Source organism: Mirounga angustirostris, unplaced genomic scaffold (assembly GCF_029215605.1).
Source record: "Mirounga angustirostris isolate CCGP_5_RB_7025 unplaced genomic scaffold, mMirAng1.0.hap1 SCAF_4, whole genome shotgun sequence".
In the NCBI taxonomy this organism is placed as follows: Eukaryota; Metazoa; Chordata; class Mammalia; order Carnivora; family Phocidae; genus Mirounga; species Mirounga angustirostris.
In genome coordinates this window covers 158,573,690-158,601,676 of record NW_026991712.1, presented here as the reverse complement: position 1 = coordinate 158,601,676, position 27,987 = coordinate 158,573,690, and the positions used below count along the sequence as shown (strand labels likewise).

Sequence of the window (27,987 nt, the reverse complement as noted above, 5' to 3'; positions counted from 1 at the left end):
CGATCCAGGGACTCCAGGATCATGACCTGAGCCAAAGGCAGTCGCCTAACCAATTGAGCCACCCAGGCGCCCGACCCAGTTTTTTTTTTTAATAGAAAATTTTTTAGATTTTATCATGTTATGTTAATCACCATACATTACATCATTAGTTTTTGACGTAGTGTTCCATGATTCATTGTTTGCGTATAACACCCAGTGCTCCATTCAGTACGTGCCCTCTTTAATACCCATCACCAGGCTAACCCATTCCCCCACCCCCCTCCCCTCTAGAACCCTCAGTTTGTTTCTCAGAGTCCATCGTCTCTCATGGTTCGTCTCCCCCTCCAATTTCCCCCTCTTCATTGTTCCCTTCCGACTATATATATATTTTTAACATATAATGTATTATTTGTTTCAGAGGTACAGGTCTGTGATTCAACAGTCTTACACAATTCACAGCGCTCACCATAGCACATACCCTCCCCAATGTCCATCACTCAGTCACCCCATCCCTCCCACCCCCCACCACTCTAGCAACCCTCAGTTTGTTTCCTGAGATTAAGAATTCCTCATACCAGTGAGATCATATGATACATTAGACCCAGGTTTTGAAAGCTGGTAACAGATGAAACACAGCAGGGGGTGCTTGTGGGGGGAGGGGGAAAGTGTGAGAGTTTGTGGTGGTCATTCTGTGAGCACGCGGTACGTGGGGTCCACTGCAGGCTGGTGGGAAATGTAGGAGCTGCCTTTTCCGTGGAGCTTCATCTGTGTTTTCTCTTCCGCCTGCAAGGTGTGTGCTTAGGGATGCAGTTGGCAGTGGTTGAATTTTCAAGAAATGTGCTGGGATGGCAAGGTAAGTGTTCATTAAAAACCTTGTTAAATCCTTGCTGAAGTGTTTCCTGGAGGGAGTGAAGCCTGGCGCCCACTGGGTGACCGGGGGCCCTGGAGAAGGCCAGGCCTGGCTTTGAGGTACCTTGTGGGGCACGGCAGAGGGGAAGTGCCGTGTGTACAGAGGGAAAGTTCCACTCCTCTGCGCAGACCTCAGGAAGGAGGGGTCACAGCCGAGCACGCAGCCTGGCTCTCTGCCCCTGCATTTCCAGCTCCGGAGCTGCCCGCCCGCCCATCACCATGGCCACCATCCCTGAGCTGGCTGAGCGAGGAAACTCTGGCCTGCGTGAGGCTGTGCAGTTCTATGAACTTGGGCCCCGGAGCTGGTCAGACCTGGGCCCAGCTTCTGACCCTCCCTTATGGGGGGTGATTTTAGATAAGTTACTTAGCCTTTCTGGCTTCTGTGTCTTCTGTAAAATGGGGTGATAGCGGTACCTCCTTCTCGTGGTCGTAAGAACCGAATGAAATAATGCATGTAAATAGTCCCAGCACGGTGCCTGGCAGATAGGAAATTCTCTGTGCCTCGCCAACTCTCCAGGCCACCCGAAGGCCCTGTGGCTTCCATCAGCGTTTCATCATGTCTCAGAGTGCCGTGGGGTGAGTGGACTTGGCTGGCTGGGGTTCTGCTCCCTGTGGTGCATCAGATCATCCTGCCGTGCATTCAGTTCTGCCCAGCAGGGACCTCCAGATGGTTCTCTCCACGGAGCAAGACTCATCATTCACTCATTCAGCCGAGGCATGTCACAGCGAGGCGACCTACTGGCTTCCAAAATGACAGGCCCGGTGTGCAGGCACTTACCAAGCTTGCTCGTGTCCCAAGGCCCAGCGCAGCTGGTGGGAGAGGGGACCACACAGTGCGACTGCGGGGGCGAGGCTCACTGGGGCCACCGACGGAAGAGCCCACACAGCCCCTCTCGTCTCTGTAGCCCAGCTGACAAACACGAGGTTTTCAGAAAGACCTTAGACGTTGTAAGAAAAAGAAACCAAGCATCCTGAGGAACGTGAAAGCAGTCTGGCTCCACAAGGGACGAGTGGCTCTCCCGCGGCCAGCTTACTGTTGGGATTGGGCTCCTTGTAGACGTTTCCGAGAGGCCGCCTCCCACTTACCGGAGGGCGTGGTGGCCAGTCCAGGCTGCATGCCCTTTAGTTCTGGCTCCTGAGCCCCTGGCAGGTGCTGTCCTAGCCACCCGCCGCCCTAGAGCTGGCCCTTTGGGCACCCTGAACCCTCTCCCGGCCACAATCCGTCGCCCACTCGGGTCCCCAGGTGGGTGGGTGACCTGGTGACGAACTTACCTTCAGCTGGGACCTGGCCCTGGTAAGGCCTAGGAGGGAAGGATACCGGGCCTGTCACACACAGGGAGCCGGGCTGTACCAGGAACTGGGTTCTTTTCCTTTTAGTCTTTAGTGGTTTTGCTTATGGCTAGACCATAAATTCAGTAAGGGAGAGGAAGGAAGATCAGTGAATTCCTGACTGAGCTGCTGCGCGAGGCGGTTGGGCAGGGCGACATGGAAGATGCCGAAGAGGAGAGAAATGTGTTGTCCGTCCTGGAGAGAGACACTCTGAAACGAGAAGGGGAGAACTAAGAACAGTGTACAAACGGTCATAAGGAGGCAGTATTTAAATAAAGATGATGGGGTTGTGCCACTGGGTTCAATTTCCCCATTTTGTGCGGCTTGACTTCCAGAGAGCTCACAGATGGCAAACATTCACCCGTGTGCACTGAGTACTTCGTGTCTTAATGTTATGCCTGGTTTTTGTTTGAATCACTGAACGGTCACTTGGAATTGGGGAGGGAAATTGTAGTTTAGAGCTTAGGAATGATACTCGAAAATAATCACTGTTGTTTATAACTATTTTCATAACATAAGTACTTCGATTTTTCAGATGCCAATTCTACAGAGTTTGACCCTAAGACCAATCATCCTGTGGTGAGTCCAGTGTTTGAACCTCATGAGGGCTTAGAAGGGCGTGGAGGGGGCGTTCATGAGAGCACTTAGTGCTCAGACACAGGAAGGAGACCCCTGGGTCCGTCCATGGAACCCTCAGACCAGATGGGAAGAACTTTTATTTTTCGTAGTGTAAGTTCTCGCTTCTCTTCCCAGTTTGCAACAGAAAATGTTTAAGACAGGTATCACGCCAGCCAACCAGGGTGGTTCCTGGTTAGAATAATTCTCCATCCCCGCTCCCCCTGGCCCCCAGGAGAGCATAACACTGCTGGGAAGAAACACATGGGCCCTACTGTGCACCAGGCGCTGTCCTCACCACTTCACAGATACTCGTTCATTTCCTCCCCGACAAGCTGGGGAGACGGGCATGTTATTCAAGACCCGAGGAACGTGGTTGTTGAACGAACATGTTTAATGGTAACTAAAGCTTCTGGAGGCCCGCATCCCTCATGTGAGGTCTCCGGTCAGAGGAATGTGGCTCCTGGGGAGGGACAGCGCCTTTATTCATCTTCACATCTCCCACCCGGGGGTGACAGGTCTGTTCTTGATACCAAAGATGCTGTGATAAACAAGGTGGACAGAGCTCTTGATCTCAGGGCATTTAAACAGCATCAGTATATGCTTGTTGACTTCAAACTGAACTTTGCTCAGACGAAGAGCTCAGGAGAGAAGAGCGAAGGGTTTGAAGGGTGCAGCCTCACGGTGGTGGGAAGGCAAGGCCCAGAGACGGTCCTCGAGGCCAGGAGGTGCTCAGAGGAGCCTGGGACTGAGCCGTGCGCTGGGCTGTCGTGGCTCGGAGGCCTCGCACTCTGTGCTGCCCACACGTTCACCAAGCTCTGGCTGAGACACGGCAAACCCTGAGAAGCATTCCTTTCCTTTGAGCAGCTCATCAGTCCGGTGGAGGAGACATGTGTTATAACCTATCCAGTCTCACATCCGTGCTGCTGGGTTAAGTCTCCAGAACGTGCTGAGGCCCAGCAGCCCTCATGATCCAAAGCGCTGGGGGCAGGAATGGCCAAGGGTGGGGGCAGCTCAGGATAACAGGCTGAAGGCTTAAGTCCCTACCCGACACAGGTTATGAACGATGAGAGGAAGGCCTCTCCTCCAGCGGCAAGCGTCTCTGAGCAGGGGCTGGGGGTTAGGGCTGCTCACAGGCCCTTGTCACTCAGTGCAGGCAGTCTGTCTGCTAACGGAAGCAGAGTGTGGTAGTGCGTGTTTGTGTTTTGAACACCCCCAGGTCATAGACATGCCAGAACACAATCCTGGGCAGATGGGCGGAACCATGAGGCTGGGCAAGAGGAGAACCCTGTTCCAGACCAAGAACTCGGTCATGAGTAAGAGCTGCCTACCCCCTCCCCCACCCCCCGCCTCCGCCTCCTGCACGTCCAGGACACACGCCTTGGGCTGCTGCTGGGGCTCCGAAGAGCCAGGCTGGCTTTTTGGGTTTTGTTCTTGCTTTCGCGTTTTTTTCCCCTTCCTACTCCCGTCCTTTTAGGATGCGCTGTAATAGCCGAAGAAGCAGTGTGGCTCTTAGAGAGCGCACGGGCAGTGCGCTCAGGGGCCCGGGGGTCTCGGGTGCGGGCGGCTCACGGGAAGGAGGCAGTGAGGTGCAGTCCCCCGCAGTCCTTCCCCTAGGCTGTTCGGGGGAACCGAATTCAACTGCCAGGGGTGGCAGGTGCTGTCCGCCAGAAAGGCAGTTTTGTGTGGGCCAACCGAAATCGTTTTTATTCTAAAAGTAATAGGCGCTAGAGATTTAGGGAAAATCGGGAAGAAAATACTTGAGAATGGCTGCAGTCAGTCTCCTTCTCTTGCTCACTAGGAAAATGCTGTCTTTATATTAGCAGGGCCCCTGTGTCTGTCACCGTTTGAGTCAGTTGAGTAGGCGACCGTGCAGTGCTCCCAGCTCCGTGCTCTGTGGACTTGGGGACCCCCCCCCACCGCGGCCCCTGAGCGCATGCAGTGCCAGTGCCACGACGCTCTGCGGACCGTGGCTTACCCACACGGCTGCCCCGCAGGCCACCTCCGCAGCTCTGGAAGTGTCTTTCTAGGTTCAGCTGTCTGGTGCATCCTGGTGTGTTTTCCAGGGCAGTTTCCAGCGGAAAGGGCTTTGAATCGCAGTAATCATGCACTTGGGGGGCGGTGTGGAAACGTTGGTCTCTGTGACAGTTTTTCCTGGCGTGGTCAGAAGAGTCAGAGCCCAAGGACAAGTCTAGGCTGCGCTGCTGCGGGCAGGTGGCCCTAGTTGGCAGGAGCGCCCAGAGCCGCCTTCAGAGGCCCGGCCGCGTCGGTGGTGGGAAGGACACTGGGAGCAGGATACGGTTGAGTAGGTTCGTGAATCAGCATTCTTTGCATCAGCCTGCTCTCTTTTGCCAGGGAAACTCTACGGAGATCCCGATTACCTGGAAGAGAGGCACCGCCACAGATTTGAGGTGAGGAGTTGAGCTTAGTGACCTTTCAACTTTTCTCCTGCTGGCGACTCTGGAAACGCAGCAAGCTGAGAGGTCAGCCGACTTACTCTTCGTGTGCCTGCAGGTGAATCCAGTCCTGAAGAAGTGTCTGGAAGAGCAGGGCCTGAAGTTCGTCGGCCAGGACGTTGGGGGAGAGAGGATGGAGATCGTGGAGCTGGAGGGTGAGTGCGGGGTGGCCGTCAGGGGTGAGGGGGGCTTAGCAGGTCCGGGTGCGGGGGCCTGGGAGCGCTGACCTGACGGCCGGAGGAGGCAGCCCCGTGCTGCTGGGGGTGCTCTTGGGGAACAGGCGCCCGGGGCCCCGGGGAGCCCATCCTCCCGCGGGCAGCGCTGCGCTTCTGGCCTTGGTCCTCATTCTCCAGAATGAGAGCTCGCCCTTGGTCCTTGAGCCCTGCTTCTGATGGGAGGAAGCCGGGGAGCAGGGCCAGCCGGGCGGGGACCTGGGAGAGGAGGGCCCGTCAGCCAGCAGGGCAACAGTGTGCGGGGCCAGGGCGTCTGCTCCCCCCAGCTTTGGGGCTGCCTTTACCTGCATTCCCATCAAGATGCTAGTTTTAGGTAATTTTAGGGTCTGTAGAAACGTGAAATATCTGACAGGGTTTGCTCATCTCCTGTGTTCTATGCACGTGACAAAAGTGCTGCTTTGGCGTTTCTGTTTCAGATCATCCCTTCTTCGTTGGGGTTCAGTACCACCCTGAGTTCCTGTCCAGGCCCATCAAGCCTTCACCTCCATACTTTGGCCTCCTGCTGGCCTCCGTGGGGAGGCTCCCGCATTACCTTCAGAAAGGCTGCAGGCTCTCGCCCAGGTGCGGTCACTCTTCTCTAGTCTGTCGGGGGGGCCCCCGGCTCGTCACAGCGGGCGTGCTGTCCTCCGGGGGGTCCCTTCGGGCTGCCTGTGTGCCGCCTGGAGCTTCCCCTGCGCGGGGTCCGGGCCGTCAGTATGGCACCTGGCCCCCGGGCTCGCGTGTGGCATCGTGGCCCTGGGTCCGTGGGCCGCTGGCTCTCACAGCCCCGGTGGATCCCTGCCTCGCCACTCCCTTCCTTCAGAACCGGTTCCTCACTCTGAGCTGGGGGTTGGAGTTCCAGGAGTGAAGTACAAACCGAACGTGTAGCTTCCCTAACTAGAAGAAAACCCCTCTGCAGCTCTGTGCTCAGTACGTGAGGCAGGAGAGCATCTCCCTGACGCCTGCTGTGTGCGGACGAAGGTCCTGTGGGTCTGTGGCTAGGGACACAGAGAGGAAAGCGTGTGAATAAACCATCCGAATTCCACAGGGACACCTACAGTGACAGGAGTGGAAGCAGCTCCCCGGACTCTGAAATCACCGAATTGAAGTTCCCATCAATAAATCATGACTGATGGTAACGTAAGTGGCATTTCTCAGCTCTAGTATCTTCGTTCGTTTGAATGGTGATTACGCTAGAATTGTAAGCTGCCGTGAAAGTCTGATGTTGAGGATTTTATCTGCCAGAGTAAGGTCGGTGTGGGTATCAGGTGGGCGAGGCCTCCCTGAGTTACAGCGTCGGTGTCCCCCGGGCCTCGGGGCTCCAGTGCAGGGCGGAAGGGACACCAGCCACTGGGCAGTTGTCTTGTTGCCAATTGTGACATTCAGGTGCCAGTCTGATCAAACCTGGGGAAACTGGGCTCTCAGACCCTGTTATCTCATGTAGCCATAAACTTGGAGAATCTTGAAGGAGGTGACCGATGTGATAGAATGGTCATGTTTGTAGAAACTCAGGCTTTCGTCAGGAAGTGCTTTAAAATTGACACAACATACAACACTTATGTTGATTGCTGCTTATTCTGGAAATCCCTTAAAATCGGAACGCTTATTGGGCAGACTTGGAATGTCAGTCTTCACAGTGACAGCGTTTGTATGTTCCTGACGTGGGTGGTTGCGAGCCCTGCCGTAAATTATGTTCAGTGTTACTGTGATGACCGAGTGAAGTGTGTTCACCTGCTGGTGGGAGTACCAGCAGGGGGCTGCGGGGGGGCAGGCGTCTGTGGGGTCTGAAAGGAGAAGCAGGGATGTGGTGTGGTCCCACAGGTGGGGGCCCCAGCCCAGCGGGGGAGAGCTCCCGGCGTGCGGCACAGGCAGGTGACCTGAGCCCTGCACACCTCGAGCTCACCACAGAGGCCTCTGGGCTGCGCGACTGTGCCCTCCGGCCCTGGATGCCGAGCCGCCTGGCCTGTGGCAGCCCCTGCGGGGCGGGAGGCATGGGTTCACCCCCCCCCGGGGGGGCAGTGGTTGTGTCCGGGCACGGATGCACTCCTCTGTCTCCGGTCTGCTGTGGGCTGCCTGCTGGTCCGGGAAACTGCCCGCAAGAGAAGCGAACGTTCCCAGCCGGGGGCCGGGTAGTCGGTTAAGTCCCGACTCTCCCTGCTGGCGGCCCTGTGGGGAGGCTGGGTGCGTGGACAAGAACGCCAGCATTGGGGTGGAGGAGGAAGCCTCGTACGATCTGGGAAGTGTAGGACTGTGCAGGAATTCCGGAGTTAGCTTCTAATGACCCATATTAGGCTCCTGTTCCTGGTCTTCACGGGGAAGCGGGCATGGTTTGCAGTAGCAGCCGACTATGACCTCTAACTTTCCTACTTGCATATATGTCATATAACTGCTCTTTTTATTTTTAAACAGGGGTGATTCTTCAAGAGCGCCTTCGGACTTTGAGAGTTTACAGCTTTGATTTTACACTCAACTTTTGACACTTCCTTTAAATTATGTTTTTATTAAGATTATTTTATTATGGGGGAAAGGTATTTGGAAGACTTTGTGACTTGCATGTCCCATCCTGTGTGCCGGCCCCTCCCCAGTGCCGCCCTGTGTCGACACCCCACGTGGTCTCCACGGCGCTCCGCCGAGGAGGGGGGGGCCTCTGGGCGGGGGTGGATGACGCACGCGCCGGGGGGGTGCCCAGCAATCACCTCGTTTCTCCAACTACCTCCCGTCATCGTGGATTCAAGCGTGCAGCCCGTTGCTTCCCCTGGAATGCCTAGACCACAAGGCGTGTGCCCCGTGGACCGAGGAGGGATCAGTTAGTGAGTGCTGACGACACTTGGTGCTGGTAACCCGAGGGCATTGCTTGCCACCAGGAGCGGTGAAACCGGAAGCAGCCTCGGCACTGCTGCTCTGCGGGGCCTCTCGCTGCCCGTGGTGGCGGGGACGCGGCGGCCAAAGGGAACGGTTGGTTTGGTGTCACGTGGAACGGCGAGTAGTCTGTCTCTCTGAAGAGTGGTTTCAGGATCCCTGTCCTCTGGCCGCGAGTCCCTCCCTGGGGCTGGGAAATACTCCTTGCATCAAGGGGTTGCTTAAAAAAAAGAACAAAGAATCTTTTGGGGAAACTGCCTCTCAGAGCCTCTCCTATATAGACAGCTTTGCTCGAGGGGAGTTTGTCCTTCCAGAATGGCGTTACTGCCATTGAACTGCAATTGGAAAAGCTATTTTCTTAACGTGGTGTAACCGTAGGCACCGCCGCGTGCCCGCTGTCCTCCGGCTAAGACTCCGTGTGTACTCTAACTTAAATAAATGACGCAGAACGAGACACGCCTTTGTGTGTCGTGCTCTTTATGTCGCGGCCGGGCGGGAAATGTCTCGGTGCGGTCCTGGACGTGCCCATGTCACCTCCGGTCCGCACCTGGCTGTCCTCGGTGGGGGCAGCCTTAAGTGGATGAGCTGATCGTCTGCTTAAAAACTGAGAGGAGCCTTTCTTTTTCGTGGGAAACCAGAATTTCCCCCAAAGGCTTCAAATTCGGGTTCCCAGCATACAGAGATGCAGAGAAGCGTGGGTGCTGCTTGGTTGTGGGAAAGAGGGGAGGCCCGTGTTACTCACGGGGGTCCCTCCCTCTGCCGGGCGTGGATGGGGCCTTCGTGCGTGTGAACCGGGAGCGGCGGGCCGACGGTTGTCAGCCAGCAGGACCGCTTTGTCCGCCACTGGTGCTCTTGTCCCCCGGCCTTCTGCGTCCAGGGCAGTGTCCCGAGTGGTTTCTCCCCAGAGTGACATCAGCGCCACTGACCCTGCGCTCCTTGGGGCCTGTTGCTGCCGTCCGCACCACCCGCCCTCTGGCCGCTGAGCCCGCCTCCTCGTGAGCTGGCTCCTCCGAACAGGCCGAGGCCGGGGCTCAGGCTGGTTTGCCGGTCCGCGGCCAACCGCCGTGCCTCGGACATTCGAGAAACCGGGCTGGGGAGAAGAATGTTCCTCCGCGGTTAGCGCAGCTCCGTGGGGAGATCGGGAGAAGCAGCGGCTTCCCTGCGTGCCTGTGCTCGCCGGCTCCAGGCCGCCGTCCCCGCTGGGGCCCCGAAGCAGGAGCTACCGCGCCACCTCCGTCTCCGTCTCTCGCGGACCGAAGTAAAGCGTGTCACTCACGGAGGTCTTCACGCCTGGCTTGGCGCTTGGGACGCGGCTGACGGGGTGGGTTCCGAGCCCCGTTCGCGCCCGGTGGGCTCGGCCTGAATCCTTCCCGACGTGCCCACGTGGCAGCGCCGCGCCGTACAACGCTGAGGGCTCGGTGGGCGAGGGACGGTTTGCACACGTTCCCGGGCCCCAGCTGGCCGTGGTTAAGTGCTGGCCGCTCGGGGAACCCTGTGGAGAAGGGACCCCGGCTGGCTGTCCGGGGCCGGTGGAGCCCCAGCAGCCCTGCGCCCCCCTCCGCCCCGCTGGCCGAGGCAGCGGGCGCCCTGGCACTTCCACCCAGCCGGGCCGGGGCTTAGCGGCCTGGAGCAGCTCACCTGGTCTTTGTCGCCACCGGCTGTGTCCCGGGAGGGGCACTTCTGAGGGTCGTGCTGCCCGGACCAGCCTCTAGCCTGTGCCCAGCATGTGGACGGGGCTCACAAATGCCCCCGACTTCCTCAGCAGCACATCCTCTGTGCGGTTCTCAGGGAGCCTCTGGAAACTTGGTTCCGGCCCTGCGTTTGGGTGACCGGGGAGCCCAGCGGACGAGCAGCAGGAGTTGGGTAGTGACGTGCCACGAGACCGGCCTCCCTTGCTGGCGCGGTTGGTAAGTGGGAAGAGCGAGTCTCCGAGCAGCCGAGCCTGGCACAGGAGGGGTCTCCTGGCCGACGACCCAGGGGCTGCAGTGCCAGAGCTGCTCCGTCTACTCCGGATGCGGCCAAGGACCTCTAGCCCAACGACGGAGAGCGGAGCAGCGCAAGTGTGTTCTGTGGCCGTCCTGTGAAATGCCCTGTTTGACCAGGTGCCACGCTCTTCTGGTGGCTTGGACCCTAAGCTGGGTATTGCTCGTTTCCCCAGCAGGTTGCTATTTGGCATCTGTGACCTGTCAGCCGTGGTTTAGGTTCTGAACGTTAGCAATGAACAAAACAGACCCAAATCCCTGTCCCCGGAAGCGTGTATTCTACTGTGGCGCAGGGAACACAAGGAAAGCTAGAGTGTGACTGACATGTGTGCGGAGGAAGGAGGCCAGAAGCAGGCAAGGGGGAGGGAGGTGTCATCTGCAGTAGGGCGGGTAGGGAATTGGCTTTCCCCTCCACTTGAAGGAGGAGCCCAGAGGAAACAGCAGCCCTGCAGCTCGGGGGAGCAGCCTTCCAGGCGGGGAAGCACCCAGTGCAAAGGCCCTGCAGCAGGTGTGTTCGGGAGACAATGGGTCTCTGTAGCGGGAACACCCGAGCAAGGGGCAGAGGGGCTGAGGTCAGATGGGCCAGGTTGTGCAGAATTGGGTAGCCCGCTGTTTGGAATTTGCCGCTGATGAAATGGGGAGCTCCTGCAGGGCTTTGGTTGCTAGCATGGCATGATCAGATGTTGGCTCGGGAGTGTCGGGCTCTGCTGGTGGAGATGAGGGGGGGATCCTCACTAGTGGCTGGAGGGTGCTTGGCCTGGAGGTCCCACCCTGTGCAGGTGCTAGTGGGTGCTGGGGAGACATAGGACGTCAGTCTGATGATGACCAAGTGCCCCTGCTCCCTGTGCATTTCACTGTCTTACAGATGAAGAAGCTGAACAAAGAGGTAGCAGTTTGTCCCCCCCTCCAGGGGACCCGGTATGTAAGGTCGAGCTGGAGTGGATTGCAACTGTCGGGGCCCCCCAGCTCTGGGTGGGAGGAGCCCCCAGGCTGGCTCGGCCTCCTGGACAGAGGTGGGCTGGCCATGGGACTCAGGACTCAGCTGTGTCCAGTGGGCTGACTGCGCGGCCGAGAAAGAACATCCTTGCCCCAGGTGCATGTAATTTATTCAAGAGCTGGGACAATCACAAGTTCCAGCCAGCCCAGGGTCGGGTGCCCGGTGACTGAGTGTGCCTTGCCATTGGCAGAAAGGCTTTCCCAAGAGGACACGTTCCTTTCTGGCCCGTCTCGCCGCTGGGGTCAGAGACCCCAGCCCGGGCAAAATGAGCGTCTGAGGGAGTAGGGCAGTCCCTCACAGCTTGGCCCTGGGATGGCTCTGGCCGAGTTTTTAGCAGTTCTTTCTGGAAGTAAGGTTCCTGGGGGCTCAGGCTAAGAGCAGTTCCTCAGCTCCAAAGCCCGGGGTCTGCTCAGGATTGAAGCCTGCCCTCGGGCTGTTGTTGAAGGAGCGTGGACGGCTGCGCCCCCATCCACCTCCGAGCAGCCCAGATGGCTTTCAGGGCGAGGACTTGGCTCACACAGGCAGTCCCGCATCTGCCAGTGGAGCTGGCCTCCCCTGCGCCACTCTGTCGCCCGCCCGCGCGCCGGGGCCCTCACAGGACGCAGCATGTGCAGGAGACGGGCGCGGGCTGCTGCAGCTGCTGCCTCAGTTCCTCCTTCTCTGCCGTCAGCACCTTGAGCCTCTGCTCCAGCTTGCTCAGCTCGGCCGCCCACTTCTGCGGGTGCCACAGAGGTAGAGGTCCATGCTGGGGCCGCCGGGGGCCGCGCCCTGCCCCCGCCTGGGGTTGAGCCGATGGAGGAGGGCGAGATCCAGGAGGGCCCTGGGGGGCCTACTCGAGGCCACCGGGAACCACATGGGCCCGGCGAGGTGCAAGCCAGGTCCCTGGCCCGGCCGCCACCCCTGACATGTCAGCCCTGGGTCTTGAGGGAAGCCGCCCGCCCGGAGGCCTGCCAGCATCCCAGACCCCGGGCTGACCCACCCTCTGGAGCCTCCTCGGGTCCCAGGGGCAGACCCGGGTGGGCCGCCGCCCCATCACGTCCTTCCCTCTCTCGCCGGCAGCCCCTTGCCCTCCACTGCTTCTCTGCCACCTGATGTGGCCCTCTTGAAAAGGCTTTTTCTTGGGACTGTGTCCAGCACTTACTGCCTCCTCATCGTAAGGGCCTCGCCCCAAATGCACTACAGTCTTTGGGGTGGTCTTCAGCCTTCTCCATATGCCACTCCCCCGGCTCGGCCAGCCACACGATGCCCCCGAGTGTGTGGGCTGCTTTCAGTGCAGCCCTCCCGTGTTCTGGCGGGTGATGGGGCACCGGGGGAACCTGATGGCATGGCCCGGACTGCGCGGTGAGGGGCCCCGACCCTGGCCGCTCACCTGCCTGCACCACTCCTGGATGGCGTGGCCGGACAGCGGGCCCTGGATGCTCCCGTCCCGCCGCAGGAACACCTCCCCCTGGTCGGTCTCGTAGAGCTGCGGCTCGGCCTGGGCCCTGGGGGCGTGCACGCTCAGGCGGATCACCTTGGTAAGGGTGACAGCGACTCTGGCAGGCACTGCGGCCCCCCCACATCCCGGGGCTCCCTCCCGGGGGCTCCCGGAGCAGCCTGGGGGCGGGACTTCCAGCCTCTCCTCCCGTCACTCTCCCCGGTCCCCTTGGCCCCCGTCCCCACCCAGCCCTGCTCGGCAGAGTGGAGGCGGGCCCTCCCTCGTTGAGTCGGGGGTGGGAGGGGTGGGGGGGGACAGGCCAGACCCCGAGAGCTTCCTGGCGGCGGCTCACCTTGAGCGGCGCGTCGGAGGCGGAGGTGCTGACCACCGGGATGAAGGAGAGCGTGTAGGCGTCGGGGAAGACCTGGGGCTGGAAGCCCTGCAGGATGGAGTCCACGAGCAGGCGCACGCGGTCCTCGTCGTGGTGGCTGCAGCGCACGCCCTGCACCAGGCCGCTGTCCTCGACGCCCACGAACAGGCTGCCGCCCTCGCTGTTGAGGAAGGCGCACACGTAGCGCCGCAGGTGGTGCTTGAAGGCCAGGCTCAGGTACTCGCCGCCGCCGCGCTTGAACTCCACGCTGCGCGTCTCGTTGCCCAGGAAGGCGCCCTGGAAGAGGCGCTCCTGGCCCGTTATCTCCTGGTGCACGATGGCGCTGTCGGAGCGCGTGCCACCCGGCTGGCCCCGGGACCTCTGCAGGGCCCGCCCTGGGGTGCTGTGGGTGGGTCTGGGGTTGGGGCGGGGGCTCGGGCGGCTGTCCTTCTCCTGCTGGGGCGAGGGCTGAGAGTCAGGAGCCCCGAGCCTGGCAGCGAGGGGGACGGGACACCCCCTTCCGCTCGGGGGGGCCCAGCCGCTCAGCCATCCTGATGCCCCCTCCCAGCGGAGGGGCCTGATTCTGCCCACCGTCCCGTAGCCAGGGCGGGAGATGCGCTGAGGCAAGGGTTTGACCCGCCACCGCTCCTTCCCGGGGCGGCGGGGTGCGTGCTGGGTACGATGCGCTCTCCTTCCCGGGGCTGGGAGCTGGAGCTGCTGTGGCCGAGCTCTGCCCACCTCGTTAGAGGCGGGCCTCTGAGGCCCAGGGCCAGATCACTCCAGGACATACCTCAGCAGCCTGAGGTCCCCTGTGACAGGTCTCTGAATTGTGAGGGGGGATCCCAGAAACCCACCCCCTTCCTGGTCTCCCTGAAACGCCTGCCTGTCGCTTTCTGGACCGCTGACCAGTCCTCCTGAATCTCAGCCCTCCTCCAGCCCTCCTGAGACCCTGTCCATGGTTTCTGCTCTGTTCCAGGCCTCTGTGCGTGAGCAGGCTCATGGCCACTGGCCGAGTCTGGGCCTCACGCGGCCTCCCTACCTCCAGGCTCCTCCCGTCCCATCCACCCTCCTCGCTGACTCTGGCTCCTTGCTGCCTCCCGATCTCCAGCAGTGGTTTCTGGGGCCGGCAGCGCAGTGGGGGCTGGGGCACGGTGGCGAGGGGCACATCCCTACCAGCCCCGTGGCTCCCGGACAAGACAGTTCATCAGAAACATGAGGAAACTGTCACACAAACATGCAGTCAGGCTCACAAAGCTGTTCACTTCCGCAACAATCGAAACACCACAGAGTTCTCATCCCCAAAGAAAAGGAAAACCAAGACCACCTGTCTCACAGAGTGTCCTACCTTAGCCACAGGGAGTTGACGCTCCCTCCCATCCCCCATAAAGACCACCCCACCCCCCACCCCCCACCCCCAGCAGCCTCCCTGCTCTGCTTTGGTCTTGCGGCCCTTGGCGGCCCGGACCCTGCGCTGTGGCCCAGCTTTCTTCCTCAGCTCCTCGGCAGCCTTCAGCCGGAGCTCCAGGGCCACCAAATGGCTTGCTCTTCTGCAAATGGGACATTGCCCCTCACCATGCCCCCTGCCTAGAACGTCCTTCCACTCCCTAAATCCCAGCTGGGATTTCCGTTCTTCTGTGAGATTGGCCCGCAGCTGGGCGACTGGCTGTGTCCGGCCCTGCTCAGCGCTGAGGGCTCCTGGCGGGCAGGGCCCAGCCCTTGCTCTCCGCCTCACCGCCTGGCCTGCAGCGGCCCCGCCGGCGGGCAACTGCAGGAATGAGGTGCGCCAGGAGAAAACACGCGTCCCCTCCGGCCAGAGGACGGAATGCAGAAGGACCCCGGGGAGGTGGGGGGTGGCCCGCACCGTGGCCTCTCTTCACAGGCTTCCAGGCTGGAGGCAGACCGCAAGTGCCGCTCCTCCTGGGAGGCTGCCAGTCTGCAGAGCTGTTCCCGGCTCCTCGAAGACACGCCGCCACCCGCCGCCCCTGCGCCCCAGCACAGCCCGGCCGCGCCCAGGCTTCCCCCGCCCCGCGAGGCTCCGGGCAAGCCTCACTTACCGCCTTGCGGCTCCAGGGCCCCGGGCCCTTGGCCAGCACCAGCTCCTTGCCACGGGCCGCCAGCTCCTCGGGGATCTGGTGCTCCTCCAGGGCTGTCTGCAGGCGCCAGGGGAGGGAGGCCAGCGTGGCCTCGTGGGCGGCCACCTGCACCAGCGCACAGGCCTTCCGTGGGCGCCTCACCACCTCGATGTGCTCGCGGGCCACCGGCAGCTCCAGCCGCTCCAGGGCGTCCCGGAGCAGGCAGGTGAGCACAGGCACCGAGAACTGGGGGTTCAGGTGGCCCACATAGAGAATGTGCGTGCTGGGTGCTGTCTGGAGGCCCGAGTCCTCAGGCGGGGACTCGTCCCCGGGGGGCTCTTGTGGGGGCTGCTTGTCTGGGGGCTCCATGAGGGGCTCCTGCACCTGGGTTTGCCGTGATCTCTTCCTGGGGTGGGGGTCTCTGGAGAGGTCTCCCTCAGAAGGGCTTCTGGGATGTTCCTCCTGGGGCCGACCTGGGTCTCGGGCTGCCGAGGCTCCTGGGAGGTTCACACATGGGCAGGGGCTGGGCAGGGCCAGAGAGAGGGAGGGACGGTAGAGGGCCCGCCGAAAGGGGCCTGCCACCCACCCAAGGCCTAGGACAGGAAAGGGGAGTCAGCGGTGAGGCAGACAACAGGGCGTGCGGGCCTGCCCCTCCATTCCACTGCAGGGAAGACCGAGGGGGTGTAGAGGGGCCCCTCAGACTCCGCTCTCAGGGCCGCGCCGCATCCCCTTCTGGGCCGCAGGCCTCCTGTCCTCCCCCCACCAGGCCACAGGCGGGAGGAAAAGCTGCGGATTTCCTGCCCATCAGAGATGACTACTCCCTCCCGGCCCCAGGGGAACCTTTTCAAGGGGCCTTTGGAGAGGAAGCCGTCACCCAGGGCTCCTCCCCGCCTGCTCCGACGACGCTGGGGTGAGCCTCGCCGAGGCTGTGAACCAGTCAGGGCTGCGCCTGAGGGATTTAGGGCAGGGGCTCCCTGACCCATGAAAGCTTCGGCCCCTCCCACAGATGGCCTCCACACATGCACAGCTAATTTGAGGGGGCTCGTGGCCTGGTCTAGACGGAGTCCAGGAAGCAGAAGAGAGGAGGGGCAGAGCCGGGGCTCCTAAGTACGCCCCCTCCCGCCAGGCCGGGGGCCTCACTCCTGAGCTGTGCACCTTTGGCACCCAGCGGCCCCCCCACTCACCCTCGCACACCTGGCCTCCGCTCTGTGGGGCGGCTGCCACCAGCCTGCATCTTTTCAGATTGGCTCCTTGAGAAGGTCAGGGCCTGGGGCCCAGCACGGCCGGGGTGGGGGCATTCGGGACAAACAGGAACAGGAGGAAGAGGGAGGCCTCTGACCCTCATGTCCTGATGGTTCCCGGGGGAGCGTGGGAGGTGCCAGCCCTCAGCTCCCACAGACCCCTGACCCCTGGCCAGCAGCTCCCCGGGGGCACCTGGGGGCCTGGCGAGGGGCAGCCAGAACCAGAGCTGCGGGGGAGGCGGGCGGGGCCTGCGCAACCCCCTCTGTGATCTCACGGGAGTTGATAATGCCAATGTCTCGGCCAGCCTCACGCCTGGGCTGGGGAAACTCCCCCATTCCCATCCCCAAGGTAGGGACACTTCGTACATCACACGCTACAGTTTGGCTGTGTGGCTCCCTCTGGGCCGCTCCCGGAGTCCCTGGGGCCCGGGGCCAAGGACATACTTCCTCCTCCTGTAATGCCTCTCCTGGCCCCGGTGCCCACGCCGGTCCTCTTCAGTCCCCACCTTCCCGTTCCGTCCCCGGCCCCAGGCTCGGCTGAGCGCCGCCAGCCCGGCCGCTCCCAGCATGAATCAGAGCGCACGGCGCCAGGGCCGGAGGTTGCCGGCCAGAAGAGCCCTGAGCACTCAGTCAAGACCTGCCATCCCTTTTCAAGGACAGGGCTGTCACCTGCTGCTCGACAGGGACCAGGACATGGGTGATACCCATGATGCCTTTATTAACGCAGCAATCTGTTCTTGGGCGGGGAGGGGGGCTTTGAGAAATGCTTTCATTATGCAGTTGCAGGTAGCTGTTCCCACCACGCAGCTTCTGGAAGTCCTGGAGGGGGGAGGGCAGAGGCAGATGCTTCAGACTGGGGAAGCTGTTGGGGCCGTGCGGGCTGCCCCCCCTTCTCTGGGCAGCCATCCTGAAGAGGCTAAGGGAGCTCTGTTTCCCTCAGGGACGAGCCAGAAGCTGGGCTGGGGCAGCTTCGAGCGGTGGTGGTGCGCGGCTCTGGGATGAGGGCTGCGAGCTCTCCACGCCGCCCCCCTTCAGGCCCGTCTAGGCCCGGCCTTGACGGGCCGCTCTCTCGGCAACCGCTCAGCCGGGGTCGTAGCTGCCCAAGAAGGAGGGTGCAGTGGGGTTGCCCTGCGTCGCGGGAACAGCCGGCCAGGAGAGGCGCCCTGACAGACCAAAGCTGTAAGCACCACCAGAGGACACGGCTCCCTTCCCGAGAGGCCTTGCTGTCAGGCCACCCGCCGCACCCGACCGCCCACACTCCCCCTGCTCCTCCTGGGGGTCTCTCCAAACCACCTCACTACCTATTTCCCGGGACCTTTTACCTCCGCGTGTGAAAAGCACAGCCGTCCTGCTTCCTTCCGCGGGGAGGGGTGAAAACGGTCACTGTGAGCACGAAGTACACTTCCACGATCCTATTTCAGATACTGACACGTATGGCAGTGTAACTGGGTTATTCAGGGCATCGCGCTTTCCAAGAGGCCGCCGGGCAGTGGCGGACACAGGCTCCGTGTTACGGGGTTAAGTAGCCCCTCAGTGGATGTCCGTGACCTTCCTGACAGACTCCACTTTGAGCCAGAGGCAAACAACTCTTGAATTCAAAGGTAAGGATGTGAGGTGGACCCAAAGATGAAGGGGGAGAGGGAGGCTACGGATATGGCTCTTCTCGTGTTATCTGGAGAGTGGCCACTTGGTGGCCCCACGTGGCCACGATCCCGGGAAGCACGTCAAGGATGGGTGTCCGGGAGGCCAGGCGAGGCGCAGAGTGCAGGGGCAGAGGTGGGGACTGAGCTCAGCCGTCGTGTGGGAGACGTCAGGACAGCAGACTCGGGAACTCAGGGGAGAAGTGCTGTGCACGCAGCCTTTGCCATCTGGGCCCCAGGGCGCTCCCGTCTTGAGCCCTCGCCTGGTGTATGGCCATCTGCCTGTTGATTCCTGACAGGGTCCAGCCCCAGCCACCCACAGTTGTCTCGGGTCCCGTGCCTTTACACTGGGACTCGTCAGCTGTGGGCTCCTGGAAGCACCCGCGGCGGCTTTGGTGTCGCAGTCCGGACATAAATGTAGTCGTGACGCTTGGCTGTCATGGCCCCTGGACTGGAGGTTTCCAGCTGTAGAGCTTCCCGGATGAATGGGGCGACTTGGGGAATTAGGGTAAGGAGGTGCAAAAAGCGGAGGGATGATGAGGGGAGGGGTGTCTGGGCTCTCCAAGGCAAGAAGGTTCTCCCAAGTTTTTAGCTTTGGTTGCAGGGAGGAGGGGGGAGCCACCTTCCAGCTCTTCCTGAGGAGGGATCGTGGCCTCCGTGTGAGGGCAGACACCGTGTCCACGTGGACCACCAGAGCCACGGCCCACAGAGATCTCAGGTTATTTCACAAGGGGGCTGTGGAGGCTCCAGCGTGACAAGGCAGAGGTGACAGGGACTACATGGCCGGCAGCAGGGAGGGCACAGGTGGTGCCTAGGTAGAGCCTGGACTCTTCTGTCACCTCAAGCACACGGGCTTCCTGATGCTCCTCAGTGCTGGAGTCAATGTCCTCTCCTTGTCACAGTATTGGGGGGGGGGGCCATGTGAAGCTGGTGCCAGGGGGCCTCTGGCCCTCAGTCCTAGATGCCTTCCCATTTTGTGGGGGGCTGAACTGTTGGGGTTCATGGAGTGGTCTCCCCTGCACCTCGGCTGGTGTGCATGGGCCTGCTGAGGCCCCTTCAGCTTCTCTGGATGACTGTGGGTCACTATTAGAAGGCTTGGCTTTGGGAAATAATTTCAAAAGTTTTTTTTTTCCTCCTGAAAAGACACTCAGTTCTGTCCCCAGGGGTTAGGGCAGTAAGAGTGAAGGGGTAACAAATCCTCTCCCCTCCTACAGAACCTGACATTTGGTTACCTTTCTAGTTCTGTTCCCTTGGAAACCAGATAAAAGTGGAATGTCAACTGTTTTAAGGCAATGTTGCTTAGGGTAAGAATGAACCCGAACTGTAAATTATCTGGACAAGAGACATCTGCGTAAAAGACACAGCTCTGGGCTTCCTTAGTGCAGAGGGTCAATGGGGCACATCCTTTGCAGGGATCTGGAAGTGATGTCCACAGAGTCATTATGCCTACAAACTAGGGAGTTACTGCTCCCCCGGGGCATGGTGCTGAGAAGCCAAGGTAAACCCCACTGCTCCCTGACACGTCCCATCCCCTTGCACCTGAGCTGTCACCTGGATGGCGGTGGGCTCTGCAGGGACTACCCTGCCGAAGGGGACTGCTTCATGCCGTCCTGCTGGCAGGTGTTTCCGTCTGACAGCCGTCAAGGTGAATGCCCCCAGGCTAGCCTGTGGAAGCTGAATGGTCAGCAGGATCTGGGACAGCGGCCCCCCGGAGGGTGTTACAGGCACCCCTGATTAGCTACGGAGTTCTGGGGCAAGTACCTCAACTCTCTCCAAGCTTTAGTTTTCCCACTTGCAAAAGGCGGGGCTGAGGTTTACATGAGAGAATGCACATAACTCCGCAAAAGTAAGCTGGGAAACCATATGCTCTTGGTGACAAGGGGGTGGGTGACAAGGGGGATGCTGACCGACTCCACAGGCACAGCCCTGCAGTGTGTCTGGCCTGCCTCCACATGGTGTTACCTTCAGTCCCTGCATCTGTCTCTTGGGTAAGGATCACATCCGGAAGTTCGCTGTCAGGGTTCCCTAAGGCCCTCTTTGGGAGTACCATGAACGATCGGCACAGCCTACCACACCCCAGTGTCCAGGAGTCTGTGGAGAACAGAGTCCTGCTCTGGTTTGGCAGCCCTGACCCAGACTGCATCACGGGAACCGTGGTGAGAACCTCACAGGGGCCAAGTGCAAAAGATGTTATCACTTAGTCACCAAGGTGGCACCAGCCAGGGTGAGAGCTGGTAGGGCCCTCAGAAGTCTCATCTGAAACCCTCATAGCCACATGGGCCCAAAGAAGGGAAACGACCCACCCAAAGCCTCACAAACAGACTGACTAGCACCTCCACGTTGGCCTTGGTGTCAGAGGACTTGGCTTCAAACGCCTGCTTTGGTGCTTCCTGGGCGGCGACCTTACATGTCCTCATCTATCAAATGGGTTTGCCGTGAAGATTTAAAGACTGACTCTAATTCCTGTGGAGTAGTTCATGGGGGCCGCAGTGACACGACAGTGTCCGTTACACCTTCTCCTGCAGCCCCAGCAGAACTGAGGCTGTGTGGCCCTGGCCTGGAGTATCTGGCCCCAGGTCGGCGCAAGCTGGGCGAGCCTGCGTCTCTCCTCACCTGACGACGGCGACAAGGAGGAACCCAGCCATGGAGGCTCTCGGAGCTGCTGACCCAACTACTGCTCTTCCTGCTTGGGCTTCGGGCAGCTTCCGCGCTCCCTGCTGTCTCGCTGCACCAGAGCGCAGCCCTCTGAGGGCAGAGAACGGACTCCACACTGCTTCCCAGTGGGCATCTGGCAGCCAGCCTACTTTTTAGGGACTGCTGGAATCAGAAGAACTCTTGGGGATCATCTTGTCTACACGCCTCCTTTAAGGATGAGGAAACTAGGGCCAAGAAAGGGGAGTGCTCTGCCGACTGATTAAAACCACACTGGCATCTATATTGGTTTTTATTTATAAACAAACTGACATAAAAGAAGTCCGGATGGCAGTGGGGGCAGCTGTGCTGCTGACTTGCTTATAAAGGAAGCATCTGGACAGTGAGAGGGTACAACCAGATTCCAGCCTGCAGACCCTTCCCTCCCATCCACCTTATGGCCTTCGTGGCCTAGAATCACGGGGCCTAACCTCCTTTGGCAGTAGTTCTGGCCAGGGCAAGGAGCTGTGGTGGGGGACAGTGTGGGGCAGGGGACTCCCCATTCCCACAGATGAGGCCCGGGCTGCAGAGGGCCCAGTGGAGTAAGAGGGGAACCCTCTCCTCCCCATGCTGAGTGATACGGTCAAGGCTTGAAGGATGTGTCCATCCCACAGAGAAAGTGCCCTCGGGTGATGTCCTTGGAAAGGGGCCACGCCTCTCTGGGACCAGGGCAGGGCAGTCTCTCTCCTGAAACCCAGTGTCTGGAGTGAGAGGAGTATGAACTGGGGGGCTTGCCCTCGTGCCAGAAACAATAAACAATAAGAAAAGGTCTTTTTTTTTTTTTTTTTTAAAAAGGTAGAGGTTTGCACCATGAGTTTGGAGTCTGGAGCTCTTGTGAGGAGGTGGCAGGAGTTGTGGGGAAGTGGGGTGCCACACCAGGCCCAGCAGGTGGCAGGGGGACTGGGCCCAAGTGTCAATTCAGGGCCCTATCCTCTGAGGCCTCAGGGGTCAGCCCCTTCCTCCATCACCTGAAAGGTGTTCAGTCTAAACGCCCAGTGGGAGGCCAACCAGGCTTGAGAAATAAATACAGAGGGACCTCAGAGCCGAGGCAGGGCTGAGGGGAAGAGCAGCGCCAGCCCTGGGCCCCACACTCTCCCCTCGTCGGTCCTTCATGGAAGGACATATCATGGCAGGAGCGGGGAGCAGTGGTGGCTCCACACGGCCTCCCGAGTCCTGAGGTGGCCCGGAATCCACTGAGGCGCCGGCAGTGGGCTGCTTGGCCCCCCCTTCCGGGGAGAAGAATGCTGAGCCCTTCCGGTGGACCCCTCAGGTGTCTAGGCTGCGTCTCCCGGCTCAGAACTTGCCCTGCTTCAGCCGGTCGATGTGGAAGGAGAGCTTGAGCGCGGGCCCCAGCTTCAGCCCCATGTACTTCATCATCATGTCACTGCGCAGCAGGAGCAGGGCCTTGCCGTCAATCTCCTGGGGGGCGGGGGGCAGGGCCGTCAGAGGCCTGGCTGCTCTGGCCACCAGGTTCTGCGCCACTGAAGCCTACCTGCTCCCTACAGCTTCTGTGGCCGCTGTCCCCCAACATCTACTACCGAGCCCAGCAGGTGCTCTTTCCAGCGCCCGTCCTGCTTTCCTTTCCCTGCTGCCTGAGGCGGTGGCCCCACCCTCCAACCACTGGGGTCTGGCTACGTTCCATCTTTTCCAATAAGCACACCACCCCCCCCGCCCCGCAATCATGTGCTCGTCCCCTCTCCCAGACTGGTTTATACTGATCCTCAACTGTTACTCCATAAGTCATCTTCCTTCCTGAGTGGCCAGGGCCCCTCTGTGTGAGCCAGGCTCAGAGCAGCTGTGAGATCTTTAGGCTTGACCCAAAAGCAACCCCAAACCCACCAGCATGAAAGACTGAAATTATCCATGAAAGGCAGCAGATCTGTTCTGAGCGCCCAAAGGGCAGAACAGCACCAAGCAATAGGGGCTGCGGGGAAATGGGTTTGCACCCCAAATCAGGAGTATGGTCACCACAGGCGGGTCAGAAACAGTGCCTGGCCACCCAGTCAAATGGTCACTTGAAGAGATGCTGGAGGTTCACAGAAGAGCAAGGACAAGATGGGGGGCTGATGCGGCTGGAGAGTAGGAGCCATCTGGCTGGGGACTCTAAGTTGGGCTGAGGCCCCCAATTCTCAGGCCAAGGCAGGCAAATGCGACAGCAAGCACATCTAGGAAAAGAGGAGAGTCCTTCCCCTGGGCCCGAGCCCACCAGCCAGGCACCCAGCAGGCATGTGACCGAGTCAGACCTACACTACAGGAGTGGGCTGAACTCGGTGCCCAACGAGGGCTGCTTGAGACCCAAGATTCTGTCTCTGTTTTCAGGGTGTCTCCTGTGCTCAGTTTCAAGGGACCTTTAAGAGTCTACAAGTTTCGGAAGCAAGACTCCCTGTGGACATGGGAGAGATCAGGCAGGGGCACCTACGTGTTTTCGAAAGAGGTCAGCGTGGGGTCCAAGCTGAGGATCAGCTTCCCGGACAAACTGCATCACGTCCTCCACTGTCCATGAGGAGGGGTCCCGGCCACTCAGTCGAGAGGCATCCCGGCTTTCCAGATATCGGTCCGACCCTGCAGGACAGGAGGAAACCTGCTATAACGGGTGGGGACTGGTCTGTCCCGCCCCACCACTCTCCTTGGTATGTCCCCATGGCCCTGCTGGTAAGGCTCACAGCAGTGCCAAAGCAGAGAACTGGAGGTGGCCGAGGGAGGGAAGGGCTCTTCCACAAAGGGATCAGGGTCTGAGACTCTTCTCAAGTCAAATCTTTGTTCTTTAAGAGTAGATCTGATTCTGGAGAGGGTCAGAAGAATTTCATAGTAAGGCTGTGGCTCTGCCTGGACTGGAGTCAGTGGTAACAATGAGTAAGGGGATGACATGGGTTCAGTGGGGGCCTGGTGGGTAAGGCTGCTTTTGCCTTGGCTCTGGGGACCATTTCTAGAGAGACTTTGGGAGATGGGCAAGAATAGAGCCAAATCCTTGGGGTCTAGGAAGAAAAAAAGTGGTGGATAATACCCTGTACCTCTTCCAAGGCCTGGAAAGAAGCTAACCTTGGGACAGCCTCATGCACAGAGGCAGAATGCAGTTTTGCTTGGGCTGCCAGGAATCTCAATGTTAATTTAGTGCTCAGCTTAGAGCTTTTATCTCAATCTTGGCTCAAATACAGTTCCTCCCATTCCCCCTGTGGGATCTGGGCTCTCTGAAATCTGAACTCCTTACCGTGCGTGGTCTAGAAGGTACTCTATCATCTGGCCCTGTCTACCTTTGACCGAATCTCAACCCCCTGCCCCCACCCCTTCCTCACCATGCTCCAGACACACTAGCTTTCTTTCTGCTTCTTGAATAGGCTATGCTTTATTCTTTGACCTTCAATCTCCTCCGTTCTTTTCCCAGGGCTTTGCCTATCTGATTCCTTCTCAATATTTATTTCAAATATCAATTCCTCAGAGACCTTCACTGACCTCCTATAAAAGTACTCCATTCCCCACAGAGCTATTCTCAATCTAATTACTCTCCCTTTTCCCAGCACATATCACTACCTAAAATAATTTCATGTATTTATGTTTATTGTCTGTATTCTCCTATTTTCTGCCCTGCTATTTCCTTGTGATATTGTGGTTTTTAATAAGAAACATACATATGTGGTCTTTGTCCTGTTTCTGGCACAGAACTCCTAAAATTCTTAGAATTTCCCAAATGGTGAGAGAAATAAAGGGGTCTTTTGTTATTTATAACAAGCCCTTTTCAACCACACCTGAGTATGGTCAGGAGGTGACTTCTGGAAAGCCCCTGAGGATGGGGGCTGGTTGCCAACCATCCTGGGAAGGAGAGTCTCCAATGACTTCATCAATCGTGCCTATATAATAAAGGTTCCATAAAAAAACAAAAGGATGGGTTTCAGAGAGCCCCCGGCTGGTGAGCACACGGAAGTGTGGGGGGCGCGGCATCCCTGAACAGGGCGTGGAAGCCCGTGCCCACCCCCCCAGGCCTTGCCCTGGGCAGCTCTTCCATCTGGCTGTTCCTGAGTTACATCCTTTCGTAAAAAGCTGGTAACCTAGTAAGTGACCATTTTCCTGAGTGAACCCGAGGAGGGGATCGTGGGAACCCTTGACTGCCAGCCAGTCAGGAGCACAGGTGACAACCCAAACCTTCGACTGTCACATCTGAAGTGGTGTGTGTGTGGGGGGGGGGGGGCAGGCTGGTGGGATGTGACGCTCTCTCCAGAGGGGGTCAGGATGGAGTTAAGTTGTCGGCCCCCCAGGGGGTGTGGCACAATGGCTTGGGGTGTGGAGAAGCCGCACATCTGATGTCCGGGTGAGGTCCTGTTGAGTAGAGTACTGGGCGTAGGGGAGACACCCCAGGAGGGGGGCAGGGTTTTCCTTTTACAGTCCCCAACACGCAAAAGATGCCTGTCTGCTACAGATGTTCCAACAGGTTTGTTCACTGAATGAAGGATCACACACTAGTTACTTGTGTATTCTTCTGTCTCGAGGCAGGGGACCTTGCCTTGCTCCTGTCTGTATGCTCACCACTCAGGAGATGCCAGGTGCACAGCCGAGGGGTGAGCTGAAACACACCTACGAAAGCAGAAGGGGGTACTCTTCAGCTATCTGTGGCAAAGGCTAAAAACCTCCTCCATTTCCCTTCACCCTGGGTCCCAGGTCTGAAAGCCGAAGCACGCTTGGCTTGGCCCAGCCCTGCTCCTGGGGAAGAGACTCCAGCGTGTTACATCTCGGACTTAGAGCTGGGCACTGACCAGATAAGGGGAGAAGTTGCTGGAGCAAGCAGGGTGCTTACAGCCACAGAAATTCCAATGGCTTTTTAGAGGCGCTGGCAGACAGGAAGTTGGAGAGGGCTCTGTGAGCCAGCCACTTTTCTGGGCTCTAACAGTCCAGCGTGACGCTGACAGAGAACAGCTGCTGGGACTACGGAGAGCAGAGAGAAGCTACACTCATGGGTGTGTCCTCGGCCCATCTCAGCCACTTCCTCGACCCAGGGGAGCTAGGAATCAAACACACGCACGATGATATTTTATATGTCTATATCTACATATCTATTATATATCTATATCTATCTATCATCTATCTATCTATCTATCTATCTATCTATCTATCTATCTATCTATCTATCATCTATCTATCTATATATTTATGAGTTTGTCAGCTTTCTTCTGTTAGAACACACACCCCAGGAGGGCAGGCGGCAGGTCGGGAGAGACACCTCTGAAATGGTGACACTTGAGCAAAGACCCTGAGGCAGAAGAGTGACTGGCACGTGTAAGGTGAGGCCAGGAGGCCAGCATGCCAGAGAGGAGTGAACGAGGAGGGAGGGGCAGGGGATAGCTTCTGAGAGGGGGGTGTGTGGCGGGGCGGGGGGCCTGGTGGGGCAGCGGACAGAGGACCTCATATACCACTGAAAAACCACTGACTTTTCTGTGCAGTAGGTCCGTTTTGAGCAGAGGAGTGACTTGAACCAGCTTCCAGCAGAAAGAATCACTCTCAGAGCCTGTGTTGATAACAGACTTAGACTCTGGACGAGGGCAGAAGGGAGACCAGTCTGCTGCTATCATGGTCCAAGCAAGAGATGGCTGTGGCACGCACCAGGTGGCAGTGAGTGTGGGGAAGGGGGCTCTGGCATGTGAACATTATAAAGGAACCCCTGCCCCCGTCAGCTTGTTTGCCCCTTAAAATAGCCCTTCTATTTTTAGCCCTTCAGCTTTTAGACCTGGGACCCAGGGTGAAGGGAAATGGAGATTTTTAGCCTTTGCCACAGATAGCTGAAGAGTACACCCTTCTGCTTTCGTAGGCATACAGACAGGAGCAACCAGCCATCTAAGGAAGTAGCATCATCTTCGGTTGAGAGATGAGGGAACTGAGGCCCAGAGAAGTGAGGTGACTTTCCCAGGATCACACAGCTAGGAAGAAGACAAGTTAGTGCCCTGAGTCTGACTTTTCCTATCTCTGTTTCTGCACACAGTCTATACCAAGACTCTCCCCGACCGTCCGATGAGGGCAGCTGGTGGTTACTCCTCAAGGAAGGCGAGGGTCTCAGTCCGAGAATGACTAAGGCAGGTGAGGCGCATCTAAGGCAGGAGGCCAGACTAACAAACTAATGCCCACTCATCCTCCATTAATGAAATAAGAGAGGACAGACTCAACAGCTGAATACTTTGAGCGAAACAATTCTAGTGCCAAACAGACAGAATCCTTCGTAGCCTTATGAGGTTCTTCAGGGTCAAAAGAGATTTAGACCAGGACCTGGCCAACAGACCCACGCATTCCAGAGGGAGAACGGAGGTGCCCCGGAGACAAGAGCGGCCCTGAGGCCAGCGCCGCACGAGGCAGCAGTCAAGAAGCACTCCTAACAGAGAGGGCCCTGGGAGACAGGACAGGGACAGTAACGCCCTCATACCTGGGGAATGACTCAGCTTCCCAAATGATCCCCTATCCTTGCTTCCATCTGAGCCTTGTCACACTCCTGTGAAAACCTCAGGCCAATATCACCACGCCCCCTGTGCACAAGGGGAGTGTGGGGGCCTGAGAGGTGAGAGGAGACTTGAGGCAGGGAATCAACTCGCAGCTCTGTCCGGACGGCAGAGCTCCCGACCGCCCCACGCTGCCTTGCTGGGGTGAGGGCCGGGGAGGGGTATCCCGGCCTCTTCCCACCCCCTCCTCCTGCTCAGTCTCCCTGAAAACCGTCTCTCCCAAGGTCTCTCTCCACTGCAGGCCTTGTCAATGGACTCTTCTTCCCCTTCCACAGCCTGGGGCTGGGGGAGGCCACGGCGGGCTGCGGAGGTGGCATTCTCCTGTCTCTCCATGGCTGCTTTTAGGCCATTCTCCTACGAGAGCTCCTGTTCTTCAGAGGCCAAATATGTCCCCAGCCATCTGCTTCTGCTGATCACCGCTGCCTACAGACCTCTGGGCTTCTACCCCTTGTTAAATGAAGACCGTTTGGTACGTCGGTCACTGCTTTGTGCTCCAGCCACGTCCTGTCATTATCCTCAGAGCCACACACCAGTCAGCCACCAGCCTCCAGCGACCTTCACCTCCACTCTACTTCAAATACCTCCTGCCAAGGCCACTGTCTGCTTCTTGCCATCACTTGGAACAAATCCACTTCAGAAATGTAAACATCCCTTTCTCTAACCCCAACCTCCCATCTCAGCAACTGCCCTGGACGTGAGTCCACTAAACCCATCACCGCAAAGAGAGATTTAGCACATCAGACTT

At 59.0% G+C, this 27,987-nt stretch overlaps 3 protein-coding genes across 33 annotated transcripts in view; 1 reads left to right on the top strand and 2 right to left on the bottom strand.

The window, feature by feature from the left end:
* The window catches only part of CTPS1 (CTP synthase 1), a 31,464-nt gene extending 22,651 nt beyond the window's left edge, over positions 1-8,813 (top strand). For 2 of the 3 annotated variants that reach the window (XM_045897960.2, XM_045897959.2), the window contains exons 12-19: positions 770-832; positions 2,753-2,796; positions 4,052-4,148; positions 5,188-5,243; positions 5,347-5,443; positions 5,938-6,082; positions 6,549-6,640; positions 7,910-8,813. In XM_045897960.2, coding sequence (XP_045753916.1) covers positions 770-832; positions 2,753-2,796; positions 4,052-4,148; positions 5,188-5,243; positions 5,347-5,443; positions 5,938-6,082; positions 6,549-6,633 — 587 coding nt within the window. In that variant the 3' untranslated portion in view covers positions 6,634-6,640; positions 7,910-8,813. Of the gene's footprint in view, positions 1-769; positions 833-2,752; positions 2,797-4,051; positions 4,149-4,655; positions 5,165-5,187; positions 5,244-5,346; positions 5,444-5,937; positions 6,083-6,548; positions 6,641-7,909 lie in introns of those variants that run through there. The other variant, XM_064589356.1, reaches the window with a different exon arrangement.
* Positions 769-20,863, bottom strand: SLFNL1 (schlafen like 1). Of its 5 annotated transcripts, XR_010410964.1 has the most exons (6): positions 17,761-20,863; positions 15,180-17,257; positions 13,108-13,578; positions 12,708-12,851; positions 2,161-2,427; positions 769-1,826 (listed from the first exon to the last, which is right to left on the bottom strand). XR_010410964.1 is itself a non-coding variant. In XM_064589357.1 (5 exons), exons 2-5 carry the CDS (start codon positions 15,564-15,566, stop codon positions 2,269-2,271), a joined length of 1,161 nt encoding a protein of 386 aa, XP_064445427.1. In that variant the 5' UTR covers positions 15,567-17,257; positions 17,761-20,863; the 3' UTR covers positions 769-2,268. The 5 variants fall into 5 exon arrangements, 4 of the variants coding, with proteins under 4 accessions (XP_064445427.1, XP_064445429.1, XP_064445430.1 ...); XM_064589357.1 differs by having other exon boundaries at positions 769-2,427; XM_064589359.1 differs by having other exon boundaries at positions 769-2,427; positions 12,708-12,822.
* Positions 20,864-21,004: 141 nt separating this feature from the next.
* Positions 21,005-27,987, bottom strand: part of SCMH1 (Scm polycomb group protein homolog 1) — a 176,386-nt gene continuing 169,403 nt past the window's right edge. For all 25 annotated transcript variants that reach the window (XM_064589342.1, XM_064589343.1, XM_064589340.1 and 22 more), the window contains 2 exons: positions 23,189-23,331; positions 21,005-22,188 (listed from right to left, as the gene is read on the bottom strand). In XM_064589342.1, coding sequence (XP_064445412.1) covers positions 22,063-22,188; positions 23,189-23,331 — 269 coding nt within the window. In that variant the 3' untranslated portion in view covers positions 21,005-22,062. The remainder of the gene's footprint in view (positions 22,189-23,188; positions 23,332-27,987) is intronic.

Coding starts and splice junctions, on each gene's coding strand:
- SLFNL1 (XM_064589357.1), bottom strand. CDS start 15,566: ATGGAGCCCCCAGACAAGCAGCCCCCACAAGAGCCCCCCGGGGACGAG. Junction 13,579..15,179: donor GGCCCTGGAGCCGCAAGGCG/GTAAGTGAGGCT, acceptor TCGCCCCAGCAG/GAGAAGGACAGCCGCCCGAG. Junction 2,428..12,707: donor TCCAGGAGTGGTGCAGGCAG/GTGAGCGGCCAG, acceptor TTCTCGTTTCAG/AGTGTCTCTCTCCAGGACGG.